Source organism: Ischnura elegans, chromosome 6 (genome assembly GCF_921293095.1).
Source record: "Ischnura elegans chromosome 6, ioIscEleg1.1, whole genome shotgun sequence".
Lineage (NCBI taxonomy): Eukaryota > Metazoa > Arthropoda > Insecta > Odonata > Coenagrionidae > Ischnura > Ischnura elegans.
In genome coordinates, this window is record NC_060251.1 from 75,680,473 (window position 1) to 75,707,393 (window position 26,921).

The window sequence follows — 26,921 nt, forward strand, 5'->3', positions numbered from 1 at the left end:
TGTTTTCATAGGGCAAGTTTAGCTATCTCATTTCTTCTTTCTCAGAGATTACTCGAAGAAAATAACAATAACCCTGAGTATATCCATTGGTTTTTTTAAAAAGATCATAAAAATAGTGCTACATTATACTTACCCTTAATCTCGGCAATAGCCATACACATTCGTGCTTGGAATGAACCCATATCGATAAATATATCGATTGATATATCGATATTAAACATTTAATGATTATTATAAGCAGATTTTTATATCCTACAGTTGAAATTCTCTAAAAAAAATTGTTCAATGTAGTCTGCTTTCTATTTCTTGTACCACGATTGAGTATTTTTGCGTTAAGTTTCGCGTGGCAATACAGAGCATCGTCTGCTTCCTCAATACTTGTCAAGTAATGACGAGTGTACTCTTCGCGTTGAGAAGTGCATATGGATGCATTACGATCGTAGATACGTACACCCATGTCTCTTATAGCGCAATTTCGATTAGCGCAATTTCGATGTAGCGCAAATTCGTTCCTCGGGAAAACATTGCAACGCAGTGTAGCCTAATCAAAAATCTTAAACGCTCTCGTGATAAAACGTGAACTTGCGCTAAGTACACACGAAATTTCTATCAATTTACGCATAGTAATATTATTTCTTGCCTCAAATCTTCTTTTTTGTTTATATATTAATCGAAATTCATTGCTGCGCAATTGCCAAAAGTATTACTCGTCATTGTGTCTAGATAGCCGGCCTACCGAAGATTTATCTCGTCTCCTTAACAGAATGATAATAAATAATTTAGATCGTTAATTAAGCGTGGGGCTAGTGGAAATGAGTTTTTTTTTCAGCAATACGGTTTGAGAGGTATTTTTGCCGTCGTAGGTTACCGGGCGATTGACTTCCAGGTAGAGAGTCTACGCTAAAGCCTTCAAGGTCATCGGTATTCACAAGGGAGAAATTGAGCGGTGGCCGAGTTGAGCATGAATAGCATCAACACATAAAAGGGTCCGCTATAGAGTCTCAAACACAATGGCTTCGTTCCCTCCCCGCAGTCTTAGGCCTTCTGCGTCTCAGGAATACAGTTCAGCAGTGGAAGGTGATTTAGATAGAGCCATACAGAGTAAAAACCAAGAGAATATGGCAAAAAATAGGAATGCGTGTAGAAAAATCAAGAATTTATCAATAAAAACTATAAACCTAGAAGAGGACTTGAGAGAGGTCAATTGCTTTGAAAATGGAGAGCGTCAAGGCGATATTGCGTGGAAGTTTAAACTCACGATGCCTTATTCTGAATAAAGACGAAGTTAAAACATCAGTGACCTCAGCCGCACCAACTTCAACCAAGCGGTCTACACATACGGAAAGTTCATGGTGAATCAGTACAAAAAGACGAGAGTGGTAATCGCTCCGAGACATTAAGTGAAAGCTCCGGTTGGTTCCAGAATTTAAACGGCAAGCAGGTATTTTCAGTGCGGCGATATCAGGTGAATCTGCAAGTGTTGATAGCGCAGCCACCACAACATTTTCTGATGAACTCCAAGCTGTTATTGAAAGTGGCTCCTTTCCCCCTCAACTAGTTTTTAGTGTTGATGAGACGATATTCTTTTGGAAAAGAATGCATTCTCGTTCATTCATTTTCAGGGAAGGAAAACCTGGGTCAGGTTTCAAGGCATTTAAAGACTTTCACGTAGCTGCTAATGACTCGGAGGACTTCAAATTAAAATGATTTATCATCCATAAACTCTGCTAGCTATGAAATGGCATTTAAAGTAGCATTTTCCTGTCATTTCAATGAGCGACAAAAGGGCCTGGGTGACACAATAGTTGTTTTTAGACTGGTTTGAAAAATCATCAACTGCCGGCAACGCATTACGATCCCCTGAGATAGCAGATGTTAGCCCACCCGCACGACAGGATGGAATTTCGAAAGCACGTAAGAATTTTTTTTAACGTGAATAAAAGTCTTTGAATGCGTGAATACTATCTTTAAAGATGTTTTAAACTATAAATATTTATAGAAATAATGTTTTCTAAGGCTTTTTATGGGAATATAGATGTTTTAGAGGAAATTCAATACCCAAGACCTATGCTACCAGGAACGCATCCCTATCTTCCCTATGTTAAAACGCTCTCGTATAACGCAAATTCGTATAGCGCAAAGACCCCAAGGAACGCATCCCTTGCGCTATACGAGACATGGGTGTAGTAGGATGAATGTAAGAAGATCAATGGCTGATAATATTTAAGTAACTAATGATTTCTTAGGTTTGCACACTCGGAAAATATTATGAAACGACTTGCAGGTTGCTTCATGGCAAATAATTGAGCCTACTAACCAGGAAACCACTATTTCAAGCATACTAACCAAATAGTTTTACCTGTATTTCGCTCGAATGGTACCAGGACTGGGGGAAATCGTTGTGCTAAGAGGAAAACATTCTAAGGAGGAATGCACTTATCAAGTTCCACTGTATTAAGGATTTTCATATTCCTGAGTATTTTTGCCAATGTGCTTGTATTAATCTGCTAAGGTTTTTGTAATTAATAAATGGAATGAACATTTTTATTACAGGTGAAATGACGAAACCAACTCCTAAAACCAGAGTAATTGAACCGGAGCACAAGGTCATTCCCCAGGCACCAATAGAACATAATCAACCCCTCTCAGAAGATTCATCATCTAATGAAAATATGATTTCAAGACCTGGACCTGAAGCTTCAGCAGATACTGCCCAGGTTTGTTTTATGCATACTTTTGTGAAGAGTTTGCTCTAAAACATTGTGAATTAGAATAAGTCGGATCCCTTAACTTCAGGAATTCTTGAATTTTAAGACCTTCCCCACTTTGAGACCTTTGGGTAGGTGGTACTGGTCCTAAAGTATTGTTTAGGGTATTTCTCATTTACAATATACGTAAATATTTTATTGTGCTGTGCAGTAAATCTTTCTGTTGTGCATCTTTTGTAAGTGCTATTTTGCCAAAACCTGCAAATCTGTCTTTGTATGAGACTTGTAATTTGAGCCAAAATGAGTAGTGAGTTAAATTGTACCATGAAAGTGATGTACAGCTACATTAAAAAAAGATTCTGGGAAGGCCATTATTTGGGAAGTCACCTTTTCCTTGTTATCTCCTTCAAAAAGTTAATCCCAGTGAAAAAATCCTAATGAGAAGTCACTCCATATTTTTAATTGTAATTATTGAATTGAATTTCCAAACAGGTTCTACTGTCCCTATCTGGAGAAATTGATACCATACGAACGAACCAGAAGGAAGAGGAGGCCAAAGTAGAAGCAGAGAACGCTGCCATGAGCGTAGCCAAGGCTCCAGAGGAGGAAGAGGTGCCTGCAGAGCCAGAAGAAGTTGCCAATACAGTTCACGTTACAAGTCCAGCGGCAGCTGCGGCACACACATCTCAGGTTCCCCCTGGTGGATACCCAATCTATGTCCCTGGTCCACGTAAGCGCGGGAGACCTCTCAAGAGACAAATGAATCTTATATTCCAGGTAAGATCTTGTTCACCTGGATGATGTATTAGTGGCACATTGGGGGAAATGCTAAAATAAGGAAATTTTTTCAGCTGTTCACGCTCCATCAGTGAAAAAAATTATAACTATGAGTTGCTGTACTCCTCATAAAGAAACAATGTTGATATATTGGAATGTATAGGAGATGATGGGATTGGATAATTCCAAAGGATACATCACATGGACTATGGAAACTGTAGAGTGATGCAAGGTCTTAGAGTTGTTGAATGTTTAATGAGTTTAAGTGTTAATTGTTCAAAAATAGCTTAAAATAAATAATTAGAGGGTTTATTAATTCATGAAAAAGTTCAATTTAAAATGGAAGTTGGTAAGGATGAATAGGTTGGTTCTCCTATTCCAGAATGTCAAAACAAATTGGTACTGAAATAATCAGCTCTAAAACCAGTTTCAACCATGTTCATGTATGCAAAGTAGAGGCTTTGCATAAGAAACATGAAATAACACAGGTGCATTTAAGTCCGGGATAATGAATCAAAGTTTTATTTATAAAGGACTATACAATAGACTCATTTTTACGAAGTTCATGGGACCAAAAAACTGGAGTTAATAGTGAAGTTCATATGAACGTTTCTTTTAGGAATAATTGCAACAAAAATACTTAGTCAAAATTTCTTGTCCCTTCAATCTCCCGTATTTATAGTCACACAGCGGAATAGCTTCAGAGTTATGTGTGTAATAATCACATTAAATTATGTGCAGATATCTATATAAACAAGTACATTCATTTGATTACATTAGTAGAAGAATGATGCGGCATGATGCAATCAAGGTTTAAAATCTTCCTGAAATCTGCAAGTCTTTGATATAATCATAATCATAAATACATCTACATCTACATAATACCCCGCAAGCCGCCTAAAAGGCGTGTGGCAGGGGGTGTTAGGACACCAGCCGTTTACAGCTAAAAAAAAATTAAGTGCTCAAACGAAGTTGGGACTAGCGTTTATTAAAGTCCTTTATGGTTCGGGGGAAAAACGAATTCGCATATCTATCCGTTCGGCAAAACATCTCTCTTAATTTATCACATCTATCGGACCTGGAAATATAGTGTGGCTCCAATATTATGTTCTCTGTGTCGCTCTAAAAGATATCCATTCTCAATTGTTCAAGCAATCTAAGCCTAGCGCGCAGCCTCCAAGTCTCCAACGGCTCCCAGCCTAACTCGCTTAACATCTGGATAACACTGTCTGTACGCCCGTAGCAGTTTTTGACGAAACGCGCAGCCTTCCTTTGAATTTTATTCAGTTCGCGGATTAAGTCTTTCTGCACCGGATCCCATATGCTCGCTGCATATTCAAGGTGCGGTCGGACGAGAGCGAAATAGCACCTTTCCTTTACTTTCTCATCCGAAAATCTTCCCACAATACGCTTGACGAATCCTAATTTCTTTAGGGCTGTGCCGCAAATATTCTTTATATGTGTTCCCCACGTGAGGTTCGAGGTTATCGTAACTCCCAGGTACTTCACTTCGTCTGTTGCCTTTACATTAATGCCATCCACTGCATAAACATGTTTAGAGTTAGACGAATTCCGCAAGAAATGTACCGCCATGCATTTGCTCAGATTAAGTTTGAGTCCCCACTCTTGGCTCCACAAATGAACGTTGTTTAAGTCAGATGATAGAATTTCATAGTCAGAGTGATCACTAATTTCGCGATAGATGACAGCGTCGTCAGCAAATAAACGTATTTTACTGCTAATGCGGGAGCAGAGATCATTAATGTATATAATGAACAACAGGGGGCCGATTAAGCTTCCTTGTGGAACACCTGATGTAATGTTTACAACATCGGAGCTAATTCCGTCAAGAACAACTTTTTGTTTACGATCTCTGAGAAAGTCGCGTATCCAGTTTAAAACTGTCTCGTTTAATCCGCATGACAAACGTACAAGATGTGTTCCGAGATCTAGCTAGGACATTGATAAACCTATGTAAGGCATTGAGAAGTGCGGTTATCTTGCAGATGCACCGCATTGTAATCATGGGTTAACTCACAATTGTGACAAACTGATTTAGGTGGGCGTGCGATGCAGCAGGATCCGAAAAAAATCTTCGTCCACGGGTGGGAAGAATGGGCAAAATGATGAGCAGTTATTAGCTTCAAATCGGATTAAAGGATACTTTGTTCAGATTATGCCCTTAGTGCAAATGCAAGCAAAGAGAAGACACCACGTCACATCGGCCTACTTGAAAGATGCCAAATTTGAAATTTCGGGCACGTTAGAATGTTTCAAATGTTAGTATGTGTGTAAGTTTGTAAATCGAATGTTGTGAGAAGAGGACTTACTGTAAGTGCAATTTACGAGCGGGTCACCATGATTCCATAGAAATGAAGCTTATTATATGATGTTGCGTGCATACTGAAGTATCTCCTAATGAAGAAAGAACCATAATTGACGATTGTGGCCACAAGGAGAACTTAAACGTAGCACAATAATTATAACGTAGAATAGTGAATACACACCTAAATGCCGTTGCTTACTCATGGAACTTTGTTATAAAGTTCTTTTTGTAACCGCCAGGACCAAGACTTGTAATTTCGTAATAAAGTTTCTTTTGCTATAGATTGGATTGGTCTTTTTGTCGGGACCAACAATTTGCTTCCTAATAGCGAGAACTTCGTAATGAGGTTGTTTGTATTAACGAGAGTCAACTCTATTATACATGCTATTTATCACAACTTTAAGAAGGAAGATGGCTACTTTATTTTGTTTTTTCTGATTCATATTTGTCACAAGGTAATTTCTACTCTAGGTGAAAATTGCCTCTACCTATTATGCTCTCAATCACCTTTTCATTTAAATTAACTTTGTTAGCACTCACTTGAGTTGAACATAGTATGTATTTGTTTCATCTGCCTACTAGTAAACGATTCTTGGACTGCACTCCTAAAAATGGTTTATTTGTTCAAGGAGGGTTTAAATTGAGTTTGTGCCACAGTGGACAATGGAAAACTGTTAATTCATCCTATGATATGGAGATGTGTCCAGTGTGTTGCAAAAGTTTTCCAGAAAAGACACCCTATTCAATATGCGATATGTCACCACCAGATATTGAGTTTGAAAGAAAATTTCAGCATTTTAGAAAAATTGTTTATTTTCCAAGAATAATTTTATCCTAATGAATGAATTTCTATGTCGATGACTACTTATTTTAAGCTCCAGATATTATTAAACCTTATGATTTCACCTTATTTTTTGTGACATTGAATATTTTTACATTAGGAAAAATTGCACAACCCTCTAAATGGATAAACTATGTTATTATTATTGAATTATGAGCAATATGAATAATGTGGCTTTTCAAGAATCATTCTTCGATTTTTTTGTAGGAGAAGGTTATGACCGACGCAGAAATGGCTCTAAGGAAGGAGGCAGAGGCAAGTAGGAAAGCATTGGAAGCCCTTCAAAAGGAGATGTCTGCAAGGGATTCCCCTGCCAATGATCCTCCCACAACTGTTACCACTTCAGTAGGGAGACCAAGGGGCACTAGGAACTTAGTGCATCAACGAGTTCAGCCAGTACAACAGGTGGTGCAGGCAAGGCAACCTGCTCAGATTAGGGAGAGAGCCATTGCTGGTGGAGCTGGCAATGTGGTGACCAGCTCATCAAACACCAACACCATTGCCACAGCAGCCGTGAACGTTAATAATCAGGCTGCCAGTGGCACTGTGATGACCCAGTATATGGAGGTATTGAAAGAAGCAGGCTTGCCCACAGATGTCCCGATACTCATGGATAGTGGCGATGGGTCATTTGTGACGGTGAACGAAGAAGTTTTGATGAATATTGTGAGTGGTGGGGTGATTCAATGTCACGTGGAGGAGGGAGGGAATATAGCAACCTTGACCACTGGGGATGCTTCTGCGGTGGCATCGGCGGTGCAGGAAGAAGCTACCGAGGTTGTCGAAGGGGCTGAGCAGATGGAGGCCCAAACTGAGGTGGTGAATGCGGAGGGAGGAGACCTGTCCGGAATGGTCGCAGTGGAGGAGAGAACGAGAGAGATGCCCGTGCAGGAATCTGGTAGGGGCCATGACATGCCTCTTGTCGAATCAGAGGAAGCAGTGGGAGAAACGAGCATCGCGTTCACCGAAAACGAGACTGTGGTGCAGGAGGTGGAAGGGTCTAAGGATGCGGACGCGGGGGAGACAATTTACATGGTTGTGGAGGATGGTGGGGGAGGGGTCGAAGGTCAGCAAGTGGTGGACCAGAATGGGGTGCCGCTGTGTAAAGTGAAAGCTGGGACTGTGGATGGGAAAACCATGTACTTGGTGACTAGAGATGCGTCGAAGACCATGCAGTGTGCCATCAGTGAAGGTGCTCTGGTAGTTTCTGAAGGAGGAATGGTGCAGGGTATTTCAGTTGCTGATGGAGTTGAGCTACAGGAGGAAAACAAGGAATCCATAGTTTCAGTAAGTCATTCCTTTTAATCATTTACAATCATCTGTGAAAACCATGTTGAAGTAATTTATTTATTGTTGAGATGCCTCTCTGTTTATGTTCTTCGTTTATTTCTTCCATTCTCATACTGTAATAATTGACAAAAGTTAGTCTGTAAATTTTTGTGTTCAATGGTAATAGCTGACTAGCTGCATGTCTGCGAAATGTTTCCTCTTGCTGTGACCGTTGACTTTGTTCTCGAACAGAATGTATTTCATTATCAGGAATGTGTTTTTCGTTTGCTGTTTGGGAAATTACTTTCTTTGGAGAATGAATAGGGCTTACGGATTCATCATAAATGGGTTAACCATTTGTATTGGTTTATTGTTTGATCATGGTTTTTGATGATTTTGGTTTATTGCCAATTTTATTCTACATATTTTTTTAATGCTTCTAATTGTTTCCCGTTCCTTGTCATATTTCATTCATTCTCTGTCCATTCATATTCTGAAATGTTTCAACACTTTGACTGGATCATGTCTATCAATGTGGTCTTAACCTTCGGACAGCACTGGGCACATCAATTGATGTGCTATCTTTTTCATTATAACTATGCTATAGAAATTGTGAGTGGAATACAGTGCAACCTCGATATAACGACACCCCACGGTGCACTAATAAACACTCGCTATAGCGAATTGTCGCTTTACCGGAGGTGGAGCAAATAATAGCCAATATACCTGTTGCGAACATATATACAGGGACAGGAGTGGTGCGGCGACAGATAAACATCTATCCGATAAACGTAAGCATAAATCCAGACGAAAGGCGATGTTTTTTGCATCACTAAATTTCCTTACTCAAACAACGACTAACTATTCAAACAATTTATAAGCGCCACACAGAATAAAAATCATGCAAAGCATTGTTTCGTCAATCATTATGCTAATGCACAACCGACGAAGTCATTTTTCTATGCACTTAATTAGTTCATTTACGTGATCATTCTATTATTTTGGTATTTTCCACTGAAAATTCAAAAATTAACTGATAAAACAGTATCGCGGTTATTTAATGCCTCAAATGTTTCCATTGGTGTATGTTTATTGTTTCTGTACGTTAAGCGGCAGTGAAGTGAAATAATGCATTACATTTGTTTCTACAGGCGAAAACGGTGGAAGGTTGTATAACGTTCCCGCCTTGGAAGACTTTTTCTATCAGATAATGTAATATCTTCATCATCTACGGTAAAAAGTTTGCTAAGCTTGAAAAATGATGTGATTACAATTGCCGTTGTTGAAAAAAGTTTATTTTTGAGTGTTACACTCGCGACGTATTTGAAATAATACCGCGAGTTTACCGCGGCACTGCAAACGAGAGTTAGTTGTTCTGTGAGTTCTTCCAGCGGCCACCAGGGTATGCTCGGCTACCCACGTGACAAAAGAGAGCGCCAGTACGACTCCACAGCGAACTACTACGCGAACAGTTCACCCTTGTAAATCCGCAACGGAGAATAAATACGTTCATCCGGACAATTAACGCAGAGTATCATTGCTTCGTACATCCTACATCATCGCTAAGGCACACTACCTACCTTTAGAGGCATCATTGCGAGAAATACCTCATATTGCAAGGGTTTTGTCGGGGAGTTGTATGTAAAAAAGTTCCGTTTCATCTATGTTATATGACGCGGGGAACACTTCTAAAGATACTTATGATCGGAGTCCTTTCTTCCTCGACTTCGGGTTTACACCGCAGGCATCACCAGCAATTATGAGGGGAGATAACGCTTTGGTGCTTCTCATTAGTATAATCAACCTTCTGCACTCTTAAAATTCTCGATTCGCAATCTATCCCTGAAATACTCCGCTTTAGGCTTAGGCGTAGCCCCTTTCTCAGGAGTTCTAGCAGATTTGAGTGGGCAAAACTACCCGAACAAAGCTCCTTATAACTATTCATGGTCTGCATTCTTTGGGCGCTTTTGTTTTTTTAATTTTGCAGAGCGAATAGGAAGAGAAATTAATTTCGACACTCTCATATTACTCCTTTATTTTCTCGCTTAGACGTGTTTGGTGTTTTTTTGGCCATGGTGACTGCCATCAAATGCTTTCTATTCACGCAACTCACGGACGTGCGGGTATGCTGCGGACTGCTTACTGCCGCCCGAGGAACAAAAGAGGATGAAGCATTCGCGAATGCTAATGCCACAATATTTTCACTAAAATTAACTACTTATTTATCGAACGACAGTTTACCACATAAATTTGAGACTGAGCACTCCATTAACTTCATTTCTAACAGATCGCTAGCAATTACAGAGGTTAAGGAATCGTGATGAAAGTCTTCCGGCGGTGAAACCCTCGCTATGGCGAGAGCCAACACCAAAAGGGTCTCGTAAAAACGAATTTTTTAACACGCTTATTATAGGGTATGTTGACAGTGCATCGGCTATCTCTCGTTATATCGGGGGTGTCGCTATAGCCCGTACTCGCTTTAACGAGGTTTCACTGTAATTGATTGAAAATCTGAAACACGTTCTCCTGCCACGCTGTACATACATACAATGGAATTTGGTTAGTACGTTCCTCTTTAGCACATTTTCCTCCTTAAAACAGCAATTTCTCTTGGTCCCAGTACCATCCGAACAAAATACAGGTAAAACTCTTTGGTTAGTACGTTTTCAATAGTGACGCTTTCCTAGGCAGTACGTTCAATTACATGCCATAATGCAACCCACAAGTTGTTTCCTTGTATTTTTTAAGGTGTTTAAACTTTCGAATTCATGAGTTATTTCATTATTATCAGCCACATACCTTCTTACTTTCATCCCACATTTCCCTTTATACAACTGTGATGCATCTAAATGCATTTCCCAATGGGAGGGATACATGTGTCATTGTTTGACAAGTGTTGCGGGAGCAGACGATGCTTTAGATCTCCATGTGGAGCTTAATGCAAAAATCCTTGATCTAGGCAAAAGAAATAGAATGTAGGCTACATTAACCAATTTTTAAGTGAATTTAAAATTTAAAATATAAAAATGTGCTTGTGATAATTTTAAGTGTGCTATTTATCGTCATATCAATATTGATATATCAGTCGATATAACAATCGTTACGGTTTCACTCCAAGAACAAATGTGTAAGGCAGTTGCTGTGGTTAATGGTAAATAAAGTTTTGCCAATATTTATGATGTTTTAAAACAACCAAATGATATACTCAAGAGTTATCGTCATTATCTCTGCGGAAGCTGTGAAAAAGAAGAAATTACTTAGCTTAACTTATCCTCATAAAACATATACATGACAAATTATGGTAAAATGACGCCGTTTTTATGTAATTGTCTCAGGGAAGTCTATGAAACATGGATTTTCATTCACATGGTACTGTTTTTGAAAATGCGTTTTCACAATTCAGGCGTTACCGGGTTAAGTTTGCCAAGTGTTCATGATGTCTCTGGTATTAAATGACCTAAATGAGAGATGGTAAATTTGCTCTCAGTAGCGAATATGGAGAAGAAATCAGCAAAGCGGCCTCATATAAGAAAAATTAGCAACATACGAAGAGAGAGTGAAAATGTTTTGCATCATAACATCCCAAATATTAGGCTCACATAAAAACACCATACTTTATATGAAATGTACATGTTATAACATTCATAATTACATAAATACATCTTCGTATTATGAGTACATAAGACGCAAGTAAAGAAAATCGAAATTCTTGCACTAAAAATTCCGTTTTTTTTCGGATAGCTGAAAATTCTCAATTTTCGAACGGCTCTAAATACGTTAATTTCAGCTTTGAAAAAGTAAACTTTTCGGGAAAATGTAAATAAAAACATTCTTATTATGTGAAAGCTCTCAAAAACCCTAGTAAATTACAATAAGTGACAAAAAATTTACGTTTAGCATTGTGTTACCGGCTGGTACCATATGGTACCGCTAGGCGTTAACGGGTTGATATCATAGCAGCAAGAGACCTTAATGATGTCATTTATGTATTTAATTTTAATTTTTTAATTAAAAGTAAAAATTTAAGGGAAACCCACTCAGATTACATCTTGACTGGGGAAAAGGGAGCTTATTTTTTCCAGATCTCATATTTCATGTAAAAAAATTTTCAAATATCATCTTGTAGGCATTTCACATCGAGGCAGGCTGTATTTCTTCCTGCAACCTCGAGGTTGACAGGAGAGGTGTTCATTCTACAACTCTTGAAGTTGATTGGGGAATAATTTTTTTTATGTCTTTGAACATTGAGATTGAATTTCGAGCTTAAAAAGATTTGTACCCCTGATGGAAATATTTTTAGCTCTACTGAATGACAAGTTGTATAAATTTATCTTTATATGTATGAACTTAGAGAGTGGTTAAATCATGGCATTGGTTTGCTAAAGAAAAAAATAAGTACCTCAAGCTTGCTTGTAGGAGGCTTGTGTTGAAGTAGTGCACTTGGAGGGTAAGAGGGGGGTAATAACGTGGAGCAGTCAACAATCCTGAGATGGATTTCTTTAGTACAGTGCAACCTCGATATAACGACACCCCACGGTGCACTAATAAACACTCGCTATAGCGAATTGTCGCTTTACCGGAGGTGGAGCAAATAATAGCCAATATACCTGTTGCGGACAGATATACAGGAACAGGAGTGGTGGGGCGACAGATAAACATCTATCCGATAAACGTAAGCATAAATCCAGACGAAAGGCGATGTTTTTTGCATCACTAAATTTCCTTACTCGAACAACGACTAACTATTCAAACCATTTATAAGCGTCGCACTGAATAAAAATCATGGAAAGCATTGTTTCGTCAATCATTATGCTAATGCACAACCGGCGAAGTCATTTTTCTATGCATTTAATTAGTTCATTTACGTGATCATTCTATTATTTTGGTATTTTCCACTGAAAATTCAAAAATTAACTGACAAAACAGTATCGCGGTTATTTAATGCCTCAAAGGTTTCCATTGGTGTATGTTTATTGTTTCTGTACGTTAACCGGCAGTGAAGTGAAATAACGCATTACATTTGTTTCTACCGGTGGAAGGTTGTATAACGTTCCCACCTTGGAAGACTTTTTCTATCAGATAATGTAATATCTTCATCATCTACGGTAAAAAGTTTACTAAGCTTGAAAAATGACGTGATTAAAATTACCGTTGTTGAAAAAAAGTTTCTTTTTGAGTGTTACGCTCGCGACGTATTTGAAATGATACACCGAGTTTACCACGGCACTGCAAACGAGAGTTAGTTGTTCTGTGAGTTCTTCCAGCGGCCACCAGGGGATGTTCGGCTACCTACGTAACAAAAGAGAGCGCCAGTACGACTCCGACCAATGACCCGAATAGTTCACCCTTGTACATCCGCAACGGAGAATAAATACGTCCATCCGGACAATTCACGCTGAGTATCATTGCTTCGTACATCCTACATCATCGCTAAGGCGCACTACCTACCTTTAGAGGCATCATTGCAAGTAATACCTCATACTGCAAGGGTTTTGTCGGGGAGTTGTATATAAAAAAAAAGTTCCGTTTCGTCTATGTTATATGACGCGGGGAATACTTCTAAAGATACTTATGATCGGAGTCCTCTCTTCCACGACTTCAGGTTTACACCGCAGGCATCACCAGGGGAGTTGTGAGGGGAGAAAACTTTTTGGTGCTTCGCATTAGTATAATCAACCTTCCGCACTCTTAAAATTCTCTATTCGCAATCTATCCCTAAAATACTCCGCTTCAGGCTTGGGCGTAGCCCCTTTCTCAGAAGTTCCCGCAGATTTGAATGGGCAAAACCACCCGAACAAAGCTCCTTATAACTCTTCATCGTCTGCATTCCTTGGGCGCTTTTGTTTTTTTTAATTTTGCAGAGCGAATAGGAAGATAAATTTAATTTCGACACTCATATTACTCCTTTATTTTTATTTTCTCGCTTAGACGTGTTTGGTGTTTTTTTGGCCATGGTGACTGCCATCAAATGCTTTCTATTCACGCAACTCACGGACGTGCGGGTATGCTGCCGACTGCTTTCTGCCGCCCGAGGAACAAAAGAAGATTAAGCATTCGCGAATGCTAATGCCACAATATTTTCACCAAAATTAACTACTTATTTATCGAACGACAGTTTACCACATAAATTTGAGACTGAGCACTCCATTAACTTCATTTCTAACAGATCGCTAGCAATTACAGAGGTTAAGGAGTCTTGATGAAAGTCTTCCGGCGGTGAAACCCTCGCTATGGCGAGAGCCAACACCAAAAGGGTCTCGTAAAAACGAATTTTTTAACACGCTTATTGTAGGGTCAATTGACGGTGCATCGGCTATCTCTCGTTATAGCGGGAGTGTCGCTATAGCCCGTACTCGCTGTAACGAGGTTCCACTGTACATAGTTGATTCTGATAAATTCTAAACTTGCTCTCCATAGGTGTAATAATATTCCCTCTTTATTTAGGCCTTTGATAATGATGGATGTTGATAGGTGACAGGTGTCTGTTTTGTATTATTTCCTTTCTAATATGAGTATTCCGCTGAAGATACTTTTCTTGTTTAAATACCATGTCCAGCTCTATCTTTTGGAAACTCATGATCTTATTCATTTTTAGCCATGATGACAAATTGGTGAAGTCATTGCTGTATTAGGAAGTGTGCAGAAGAACCTTTCTTTTAATTTTGTTGTGAGTGAGATGTGCAATAGTGTTCTTAGAATATAGTTTTAGCATTGACAATTTCTATAGATGATTGGATAGTAGATATGTAATTAGATTACATGCTTTATAAATTGCCTGTGTCAGTTAGCATCAACCTTACTATGAAGGGTAAGTGGACTAGATCATTTATTTGTTTATGCTTTTAACTCACCAGAAAACAAAATTTTTAGATAGTGCTGCTGAGCTTCAAGTCTAATTTGCTTGACTTAAATAAGTATTTTCATGGCTAGTTTGACAAAAAATGGAAATTATGATAAATTACTCACTTTGAGTACTACCCACCCAACACTTCAATAGAGGCTACGAGTTGTCTGCTGCGATGGAAAACCTTGTGCAAGCTAGCATTCTATTGTTCAAGTGTTTAAATTCCTGATTGCCAACTTATAGCACTCATGGTATATAATTTGTACAATTTTAATGAAAATTTTATAAAATTTCAGTATGAATGAGTTGAAGCTTTTTTTTCATTTTTACTTCCTACGCATAGGTTATCAGTACAATTGTTCACCTATATTGTTATCTCTGTTATGTAACTTGGGAATAATATTTATTTTCAATGTTCATTGATAAACACCCAGCTGATAGACCACTCCATGAAATTCTTGGCACATACTCTTCAGGCTAATAGATCAACTGGCTAGTACTGAAAGGATCAGTTGTAAATCCTGAATCAAACTATCATTTTTTACGTAATTTTCGAGTGATCACTCGCCAATGATCATCGTCGGCAATTGTTTTTTGCGATTACTCTAATGATGAGGATTCCCTTCACTTTTTTCATCACTCGACTGGTCGCTTTTTCCATCACTGAAACACCATATCAGCCAATCAAAACTCATTCCCATAAGGAGCGATTGTAGCGCAACATTTGACAATTGTGGGAATGACATAGGTAAGCATAAACATGCTATGTATATATTTTTGTGGAGCAGGTCCTATGACAATGAGCTGTGATATCGGAAATGATGACGAAAAAAATGATTAGGTGATCCAGGCTTAAGATGCAATGTTTGACATTATAAACACATCCCCGTAGGTAATTAGATCTCACTTTTATGTAGTAACTGAGTCATCTTTTTCTAAATTTACTCTTCAATATTCAATGTGATGCTTATTACCCATTAGATTAAGCCCATGCACTGGGCCAGTACATATGTGTATTACTGTTTTAAGTTATGGTCGTTGGTATAGAAATCATTGTTATTTTTTTGTTCATTTCAGAAAGTGAACTACGAAAAAATGCATCAGCTGCCCAATTTAGAGGAGAGTGAGATACCAATACAAAGTGCTGAAATAGCCACCCCTCAGGAAGAGAAATTGCCCAAAGAGTGCATGCCCCCGTCCGAAGGGACTGTTGAAGAAATGTCAACAGTTGTTCCAGAGGGCACTGTCCCTGAGGAGCCTGCAGTGCAAATTCCAGTTTCTCATCCTGAGGCCAGTGAAATTTCTAATGAAGCGCAACCCTCTGAAAGCTTTGCTGTGGTCAGATCTGCTTCCCCTTCTGAAATTATGAGTTCTGGCAAAAGGAAAGCAGAGGAGAGCATGGCCTCTACGGTAGTGAAAAAGGTCAAGGAAGAGGTGGAGGAGAAAGAAGAGGATTCCGAAGAGTTTGTGTTGGTCCTCAAAGATGACGACATTGATGACAGTTCCTCCAGTGTGGTGGAAAATCAAACTGAGTTCATTTTAACGACGTCAGCAAATGCAGAGTGCAGTCCCAGTCAGACGGAGGAAATGCATAACTCTCTTCCTACTCGTGCAGGTAATTATTCTCTTCGTTGAAAATAATTAGTTTTTAATCAATGCAAGGTAATTCAAATAGCTTTGATATTATAGGGTGGCTACCCTTCTGAAAAACTTGGAAAGCCAAGAAAAGTTTCGGACTTTTATGGTAAAATAAATAAGTAGGTGAATCAAAACTTGAAGCTTGAGCGTGGTGGAAGGGCACCATAGTAGCAGTGAAAACAGTTTGTGTCTTCCACAATTTATTTTAACAATTACTACCGGTTTCGGTTGTCTCGTCATTATCAAGTATATAAGGTATTTATGTACTATTTATGTATGTAAGGTATCAAGTACTTATGGTATTTATGTACTTGATAATGGTGTGACAGCCGAAACCAGTAGTAATTGTTCATATAAATTGTGGAATTCACAAAGTGTTTTCATTGCTAATATAAGTAGTTAGGTGTCACTGGGCACTTGTGGGGGATTAAGAAAAGAGAGAGAGAAAGAAAGGGGGAAATTGGACAAAAAAGAAGATGTAAGAATGGATTGTGACTCACGGTTACTGCCGGCTGAGGAAACTCCTGGAGGCTGGCATGGATATCAGCAGGCCGGCTTGGTTGTCTAGAATGTTACAGAAAATGACTAAAAGTATGGAAAATCATATTTTTATTCTGAAAATCTAAAAGCGATTCTCCCCATTGTGAAATGTATATGTTTATCTTTGGATTTTGAGAGTCCGTATCCCAACATAATAGTTTCAGCGAAACTCCTTAAATGTTCAAAGTCATTTTTAAACCACAGTTTTATTTGATTTGATTTATGGTTACTATTTTTCTGACTTAACTTATATAGTAATATGCTGTAAAGATTTAGTGAAATGTGGAGTACCAATTTATCAGGAAAACTGTGGAAAGTCTGAAAATTCTGGTATAGTTGAAGGATTTCAGTTTGATCAATGTAAGAGCGTGTGATGGCATATAGTAGCTGAAACCTATGGTCTAGTGTCTGGAGTTGTCCCATGACAAAAGCATAGTAAGTTATGGGTGTAGAGAACTTGGGTATCTTTACATGATGCTTGGCCAATTGCTTTCCCCCTTTTACTAGCCACATCTTTGTCTTATCTTGTAGCATCGTCACGTGGATGTTAATCACCATATCACTGTATACCATATCACTGTATACCATATCACTGTATACCATATCACTGTATACCATATCACTGTATACCATATCACTGTCAGCTCACAGTAACCTTCTTAATTTTTTCTATTTGAATAGCAGTTTGAAGTCACTTTACAGAAAATTAAAAAAAAAAAAACTACCGGGTCAGTCCATTTCAAATCACCCAGGCCATGTTGCTCAACATTTTTAATTGTCCTGATTTTTTTAATCATTGGTTTCCTACAAGTAGTTAATCATAAAACACCATTTGGGAAAAATTTACAAGCCATACTTTTTTTTGGCATCCATTTTTAAAAGGGCGGCTGGGCAAATTTTGATGAAAAATGTGGTTTGCATAGTTTAATTTTGAAGCTATTTTAAAAGATATCAGAACAATTAAAAAACCAGTGTGTTCATTATGAAAATAACTTTTGGAAACCATTTTTAAAAATTTTTTTGTCATAAAATACTGTCAGTCAAAATCTTTCTGTAAAAACTCAGGAAAAATTTGTCAATACCAACTTTTTAACACCATAAATTTTTATGAAGGAAACGAGAATCACAAATAAGTGTTACTTTTGAGTTGAATTAAAAAAAAAACTACTTGCAGTTTAAGTTTTAGCCCTGACAATTCACTCCATTTTTTTCTAGAGCTTGTGAAACAATGCTGAAAGCCTTTCAGCCATTTTTGCAGGTCAATATTTAAAAGGGACTAATGAAAATAAGTGAAAATTTTACAGAATGTTCTTTATACACTTTTAAGTGTCTCACAAAAAAATTATAACTGAGACTGTATTACGTTTAGAGTAGTGGAGCAGTGAATTTCAATAAAAATGCAACCACTTCACATGCTCCTGCAGTGCAAACAAGGGTAAATTAGCATGCAGGGGTTTGATTAAATAATTACTGTATATTAATTACTATTGTTTAAACTAAGATTGCATTTATAATGAAAATTTATTTAAATATATAAATATTTTGCATGCTCGGCATCGTGACCGCCATCTGCTGTAACCACAACGCACTTGCGGGTGTAAGCTGCAGTTCAAAATGACGAATATTATTGGAAATACAGATCAAGTTTTTTTGCTATGAAAATTCATTCAGTTAGCTGGAATTTTTACATTTTCTAAGTTACCATCCTTAGAATCACTTTCATACTTGACACTAGAATAACTGGGGCCCAGCAATTGACTGTTTGTGTTTTTCTTTCGCACACCATTTCATTATTTTCTTACCAATATTGCTTAGATTTGCTGACTTGTAACATTTTGGAACAAATAACCTGAAAATTAAGTTTTTTGGGTGAAAAAAATCATGGTCAGAGAAATGTCAGCTTTTACCTAGAATGACTGCGAGCGGTCAATTGACCATTTTTGTATTTTATACCGTAATTTAGCTCTCTTTGCCGATCCTTGGTGTCAATTTTGACAAATATCATAGTGTGCACTTTAATACAAAGGAATACTACTCAAGTTTGACTCTCATGTCTTTAAATCAGTTTTACGTATGATTTCACAGTTTATGTGAAGGAGAGACACATAAACAAAACCAATGTATGCTGCGTCATAAAGAGTCGCCACTAAGCCTTCTAAGCAATCCATGGGCAGGGATGAACATTCATTTAGTTGAAATTCATTGTTGTGTTTGTGTGTAGCAGCTGCCAACCAAGCCAGGCACTGCTGTGCCACGTTGCCAGCGGGGCTGCCCGTGAGTGCCCGGGGAATACCCTTTCGGCTATGTGTTACAACTTGCATGCCGGTCACTGTCTCGTCATAGATGCTGCAGTCACCCATTCCCGTAGTTCAGTCCACACTGTGGTCATCCGGCTCACCAGAACTGGTGATATTCTTCTAGATCCTCCAATATAAACTATATCTTTTGAACAAATTCGGTCAAAACTTTTTTGTGCTCAGTTAATGGGAAGAATGAAATTTATTTCAAATGCAACAAAGAATAAACAATTTTCCTAGATTGTAGTAGTTGAAATTTTCAGTGGTTTAGGCACAAAGGTGTGTGTTGTTTTTTCTTCCCTGAAATAGAGGTGGTCTGTCGCTCAGAGGCATTTCTGGTGATTGTTACCAGTGTCATAAAAACGATCATGGATTTTTCCAACCACCTCCCCGTCAACTCGTTTGCTTTCAAGCAGTCTTGCTTTCCCATGATCGTTGCTTCCTCTCATGGTTTCCTTCAATATTCCTCTGTTCTGCACATTCTGTAAATATTTTCTACAATGCGCTCATTGAACGTGTTTGAATATATTTCTGGATCGATCGGCACTCCCTGGCGGCAGTTACTCCTGGTTTCCACTTCTTTCCATCTTCAGAAGTGCCGATATCGGCATTTTGCATCTCCTTCATACCACGGTTTCTGACCCAGAAAAATCCTGTTTTTTTATTTACTTGAGCAAACATTAATTTTTTTCAATGTTCCAGGAAAATTATTTCATATTAACTCTGATTTGTGTCATCCAAATACATATGTGAACGCCGTGAACTTAACCAGAAAATTTGCAAATGTGCTAAGATAGTAAAGTAACACATACCTTGAGACAGAATATGTAGTGCTTCAATTTAATGCTGTCTTTTTTTCTTTTTTTCTCTGATATATGTTCATGACCAAGAAAAATACAGCAAATAAAGTGTTTTGAAATGCTACCAGTGTTTTAAAACACATGGCATATTATTTTTTTAACTATACAAGTGAGACACATTTTTATTTTACAATAAATTTTTTTAGGTGTGATTAATAATTTTGTCAAAGTTCAATTTTTTCCTAACACTACATCTAACCGTAAATCATATCAGTACACTTCTACACTCATTAGGTAAAAATATGGGGGGAAAATGAATGAAAGAGCGCAAGAAAAGGGGGAACGGTTAATTAACCGCTGGAGTTCATCATAGGTATGCGCCTCACCCCGGTCATTCCAGTGTTAAATCATGTTAATACAAGATTCAATTTTGAAATTTCAGCTAACGTCCGGTTAACTGGGCTAATGATGGGGAGAGGTGGCTCAAATAAATAATTGGGAAACATGGATGATCCAAACTTTCAATTTTATTTCTTTATGTCATAATTTATGTAAATAAAACAATGTATTATCATTTATGCACATAGATTGTTATTTTAGATTGCTTTGCGCACTCATGGAGAGCTTTGTTCACCCGACCGCAATTTTTCTAGTGGTAAGGTAATTGTACTCATATTCCTACTACTCCATATAAGACTTGGTTTCAGAAAACCACGCATCTGTGGCTGAGTGATGCGTGGCGGTGTGACCACGGAAACAGAAAATTGGTTTACACGAATGCCTCAAAACCATTGCGCATCACCGGAATCTACGTTGTCAGGCACCACGCCATAGAGTCGTGTCTCGCACAAGTTGCCCAGGACGTACGAGAGTATTCTTCAACTACAATGACGAATTGCGCTGGTGACGCGAAGGATTTTTCGGCTATAAATACCGTCACAAAAAATGAGCACGCAATCTTTTCATTATTAACGTCAATAGGTGTATAACATTCACTTTCAATTCAGCAAATAAAATGAACACTTTACGAAAATACTTGTCCAGGAAAAGTACTCACGAAGAAAATTGAGAGCAACGACACTTTCCGTTACTTCACAAATCTAATAAACACTAATTGCAAATACTATTGTCCAGGAAAAGTACACACAAAGAAAATTGGGAGCGACAACAGGTACTGTAACTTCACAAATCAAATTGCACACACATTGCATATACAATAAATAAGTAATAGGGTGGTTTCCTATTATTTTTTTATTGCCTAAATCGAAAGATTATTACTCCTGGAGTACGTATTTCGCGCTTTTAGATTTTTAAATGACGATATCTATTTTTCGCGATTAAATGAAAAGTGAAAAATTTCAAGCGCGCAAAAACGCGACGCGTAAGTAGGAAAGTCCGTGCGCCGCATTTCTGGTTCCCCCTCTCTCCTTGTGAAGTGACCTTGATCGAGGCTCTGAGCGCTGATAGGACGCAGGATGCTAGCGGATAGCTGAGTACCTTCCTGTCTGGTAGCGCATGGCTTAAAAAAGGTTTATTAATACCTTATCAAGCGAAGAAAACTTTCCGACCTTAGCCAGTTTTAATAGGTGATTATTAAGACATGTTTCCCTGAGCTCTGTGCCTCATGCATGCATTGGTAACCTCAGACGATGTATAACTCCTATCCTCTCGTGTAGAAACTAGGTCCCTGTGACGTCACGCGGAGCGGAATCGCATGGGCGCCAATCTGGCCTTTTTCAAATGAGGATAAAATTTGACCCTTGCCATTCGTCTAAAACGGTATTTCAAAAACCAAATAATTTGTGTATTATGAATACACTAATGGTGGGCAACGAATCGCAATCAATGCCTATCGTTTTCTTTGATGAAGGAAACTACCCTATTAGAGCGAAATATTGGCAGCGACAATGTGTACAACTTCATAATGGCACTATTTTTTTTACGATTCATACTCCCTTTCCGTTTATTTCGTGTCATCAACAATAATTGTAACAAGTGGCAACATTTTATTTAAAAAATATTCAATAAAGTGATCACTGAAACTTGGACATCCTGAATAAAACTTGATGAGGTTAGGTACTCTTTTCCACCCAGCTTGGTGCCTTTTTGGCGTGTGGGGCCTGGGGCACCGGCTGGCTTTCCCTGGCGGTAGAGCCGATGCCAGTCAGCAATCATTGGCGATCGATACTAGTCGAGACAATACACGTCGCGAGTTTTCTGAGCACACAGATTCGTCGCCATGTATCAACAGGTGCTCAATGATAACTTTGCCAATTTTTAGAGACACTTATTGCACAATTAACGGAACCTGATTCCTAGAAGAAACTTGAGGGACCAGGAAAATTCCATGGAGTGGATAATAAATACCATCTGAGATTCCATGTGAATGCTGCTAAAAAAGAGTATTAATAATTTTCATTCACATTTGAAGCATAAGACAAAAAAATTTTCTACACAAATTTTACGAATCATGGCATACTAATGTGCTTACCTTCGTTACGCCCTCGTGCCAATTAAATTCGACCTTCACCTTCTTCTATGCCATATTCTTTGAAGAAAGACCCACAGCATCAGTGTTATTGCACTCCAACACAACTTTCTTTTCTATAACTAATTTTAAAATCAAGTTCTTCTCCTGCGCCAAAATTCTGCTTCCATCCCGTTTCCATTTTGCTTACAAACAAAGTCATGTTGAGACTTTGGTCATTCAATTATCACCCTTAGCTCCTCCTGATGTCCTCATCTAGGGGCATATAATGTCGCTACATTAGTCTGTGTCGTCAATCTAGCCCAAAATAAATGTGGGAACACTGCCCCCCACCAATTTGGAGTAGTGAGGTTTCTGGATATAGCATGCAGCGTTCAGCTCTGCTGCAAGTTCAGCGCAGTTTCTGGATGCAGCCCTAAGTGACGCATGCGTCAAGCTAAATAAGGCAAGACCAGGAGTTGACTGGTTAACCATTGTCCTGGGATTGGCCGGTCACTTCCTACTCAAAAGGCCTTAACAGGCCCACCCCTTGCCTGTGGTCTAAATCCGAGGATGCCAGTAGTGATTGCTGTCCATCCATCCTTACCATTTTTCCCGATGACCTTCATTAGATCTAAAGGGTGGTTATATTCATTTAGCCTTGACTCTCCAAGGACATTTAACTGTATGCATTTTTCAGATGAACAAAAAACAGGGTGTGTCCACTCTTGTAAAAGGCATTTATGGTTAACCAATATCAGTAATTGTATCCCACTTGGGTTTATATTGGGTTTATTATATGTGATTCCTGTCCAGTCATGTAAAAAATACTTTGAATGAATCTGGCTTTGAACATGGATAACTTCATCCTTGGTGTATTTAACTTGTGCGCATGACTGTGTACAAAGTCATCTGTTTCATGCAGGGCTTTGAAATTCATCATTGCCGAATTGAGCGACAAAGTAGGGTTTTTCACTCAGACAGTGGCTTAATAAGCACGGCCCCACCACATTTGCCACAGAGTGCACTTGTGACATCAACGTATTGTTTGGTAAAACCCATTCCGAAGTTTGCTCTGAGAAAATGGCTTGGTGGTGTAACTGGCTAACACACCTGACCGGTAATTGGGAGATATTGATCTAAATGACCTCAATTGCAGCATGATTCACTGAAGGTGAGAGTTGGGTCTCACTTGAAAATCTTTGATTACCAGATTCCTCTCATATGTCTGTGAAGCCTATATATATTGATGTAGTCTCCCCCTCTAATGAACGTTTGGAATTCGCTCTCTCTCAAAAATAAATACTGTTAAAAATGCATTTATGGATCATTATCCGGTAGTCTCTTAATTGTATGCATGATAGTTCTGAATCTTGGTTCCTTGAGAAAAACCTTCAAAGTAACTGTCAATACCTAATTAAAATTAGGATACTCAAATCACAGTAATTGAAGTCTAAGTTTGATTATTCAAATTTTTTCTTGATATAACTGTGCTAAATATTTTTCATATATAATGAGGAATACTGTGGCTTTTACTCATGATATTCAGAGTGATCTGGGGAGGGCAACTTACCAAAATGCCTGTGGGTAGCCTCGATGAGATATCATGACTTTCATTATTCGGATCCCTTACCTCTTGTAGTGATATAAGAGTGAGTGTAACTAAGATATATTTTTAACTTCCAGTTGCAGTTGATGCAGTGGGTGACTTCCAGGGAAAAGTGGAGTTGACGACAGCTCCTGGGCGAGAAGGAAGGTCTCTTCCTATGCTTCAAGACAGTGATGATGACATAAAATCTAGTACAATATGATAATATTCTCCCTAATCTATTTGAGTACAAGACTTTCTCCTAAGTGCATGATCGGTTCAGCATTTACAAGCATTAGTTTTTTGAAGCTGTGAGTCCCTGTACAGACAATTGAAAGCTGGTATGACGGGGATTACATTAGTGTCGATATATTAAAATGTGTTTTGTGCAAGTTCTCTTATCACACTATACGCTCAAAAGTTTAATGCTGGCGAGATAGACAATTTTAAACATTCATCCATGTTATTTACCATTTAGTTAGTTTTCATACAATGAACTTCAGGTGCTTTCACAAGCCTGACTCTTATTATATTTGTATAATGGCCAAAAGCTCTCAATGAATATTGCCCAACTCAAGACCTTCATATTTGTATCAATGGAATTTAGTTACTGTATTTTATTGAAGTTGTATTGATACATTGACTTATTATAACTACATGTGGACATTATATTTACTTGTGCTGTTAGTAATGTATTTGAAGGTGCGTGTATGTTGAGTTGAGTGCTACAGAATGGTTAATGAAATACCTAGTTACTCTGGTATGTATTAAAATTAACATACTGTCTAACCGCAGTGATTCCACTACATAGCTTCCATTGGAATTAAAATATGAGACTGGATTGAAGAAATTATTTCCAATCAAGTATTTTAAGTTTTTACATGTTTAGTACGTGTATACATATGGTTATGTAAAGAATATTTTAGAATAGCAAGTGTAGCCTGTTGGTGGCAATATGAATTTATAATTTATAAGTACTAAAGAATTTCTTTTTATGAGAGAGCATTTGTGGTTGTTTGCGTGCATCTGTTCTTGTAAATCGAACAGTTTAGATCACATAATTTGGTTTCTTCTACTTATGCTTGTTGTTTGACTTACCTGTGCCTCAGTTTTGCTGATATGCCTTAATGTTAGTCTTGCATAGTTTTCTGTGTTAAAACTATACTCTGTCTCATGTAGGCAATAAAAATTTTTTGTGACAAAATGAATTTACTCTTGCTCTGAATCACAAGCAAACCTTGTGAGGAATGGCCTTCATTGCAGGTCATCATTTTTCACTCCCCCTCTAATGAACGTTTGGAATTTGCTCTCTCTCAAAAAAATACTGTTAAAAATGCATTTATGGATCATTATCTGGTAGTCTCTTAATTGTATGCAAATTGTCATGATAGTTGTGGATGTTGGTTCCTTGAGAAAAAACTTAAAAGTAACTGTCAATACCTGATAAAATTAGGATACTCAAATGAGGTGTGGTGATGATATGAGGAATCTGATTAAGTTCACAGTCAGTTTTGAACTGAAGTGTACATTAGTTTTTGGATTAATTTCATTATATAATTGACTTTATATTTTTCTTGAAGAGATAATAGCTCTCAAATTATATAATGGAGGCATATTTTCACAATGTAATGCACTTTGCAGCATTCAAGGCTGCAAATATTGTTTCTCACAAAATAATTTACCGAATTTGGGTAATTTATCATTTAATAAAAGTATTTGTGTCAGCTATCGAAGCAACTATTTCTTTCAGGTAATAGCTTGTTTTCTATTTATTGTTACATTTCTTGCTTCTTTTTACACTATTCAGATCCATTATGAATTAATTTAGCACTGGTTTCCTTTATTAATATATTTCATTATTCTGGAAAAAGTAATGGATCACATAAGTTTCTATTCCTTTTGTAAATAGTGCTATCTGTAATTTTGGGAGAGAGCTAAGAGGTAGCTGTAATCTACTCATAAGATATTTTCTATTTTAAACCTGTATTTACCTTTGTCCATTTATCAGATCCGACATTTTATCACGCATGTATAATTTGTTTAGTATTAAAATGCAGTTTTCTGTCATTATGTTCTTTTTATTTTCTAAGTCTTAGCTGATGCTTTGTGCCAGGAAAGAGATATATGAGATATGGATCAATTTGATCAAATCTAGCAACAAAGGCCACCCAATAAGTGGAACTTATTAGAAAGTGTTAGGGTAAGGTTGGGTAAACGATGCATGACAGGTTGTGGATTCTGGATTCCTGTCAATCATAGTGAAACTCAAATGTGAATAAGCTATAGTTGCAAAGTTAAAGCGGGAGTCGGGGTAGGCCCTATAACATCTTCAAGAAACTTAGAAACACGGCATATTTTTTTGGTTTATTGGTCACCTTTATTTTTCAAAATGCATTAACATATTGCCGCTTGATACAGAAAGAGAGAAGTCATATTTACCATACAGTAATGATAAAACTCTTCACAAATGACAGAGAAGAAGATTAGACATGAACTTACTCCATAGGATCTATCTTGTGCATAAGGTTCAAGTATCCATGCAGTCAGCTATATAACTGAGGAATTTTTAAACTTGGCTGGAAGGTGAGAAGAGAGAGGCAAAAGAAAAGAGCAATAACAAACAAGCCTGAACATGTTCCAAGATGCGCAAATGTGAAACAGGCTATGCAACTCTCATAAATCACTAGACGCCTGTGAAAGAATTTAAAACACAGTAATAAAGGGTATGTTCTCAAAGTTTTTTGGAAGTGCTGCATATGTATGTCAACTTTACAAAGTAGGGGAAGGGGTTTAGGAAAAATAGGGGTGAACGGAGGTTACAGTAAA

The 26,921-nt window shown here is 37.9% G+C and overlaps 1 protein-coding gene across 3 annotated transcripts in view; it reads left to right on the plus strand.

Moving 5' to 3' along the window:
• Nucleotides 1-26,162, plus strand: part of LOC124161019 — a 40,171-nt gene extending 14,009 nt beyond the window's left edge. For all 3 annotated transcript variants that reach the window (XM_046537160.1, XM_046537158.1, XM_046537159.1), the window contains exons 5-9: nucleotides 2,554-2,717; nucleotides 3,201-3,485; nucleotides 6,860-7,939; nucleotides 15,843-16,380; nucleotides 24,194-26,162. In XM_046537160.1, the coding sequence (XP_046393116.1) occupies nucleotides 2,554-2,717; nucleotides 3,201-3,485; nucleotides 6,860-7,939; nucleotides 15,843-16,380; nucleotides 24,194-24,318 (2,192 nt within the window). In that variant the 3' untranslated portion in view covers nucleotides 24,319-26,162. The remainder of the gene's footprint in view (nucleotides 1-2,553; nucleotides 2,718-3,200; nucleotides 3,486-6,859; nucleotides 7,940-15,842; nucleotides 16,381-24,193) is intronic.
• The last annotated feature ends 759 nt before the right edge of the window (nucleotides 26,163-26,921 follow it).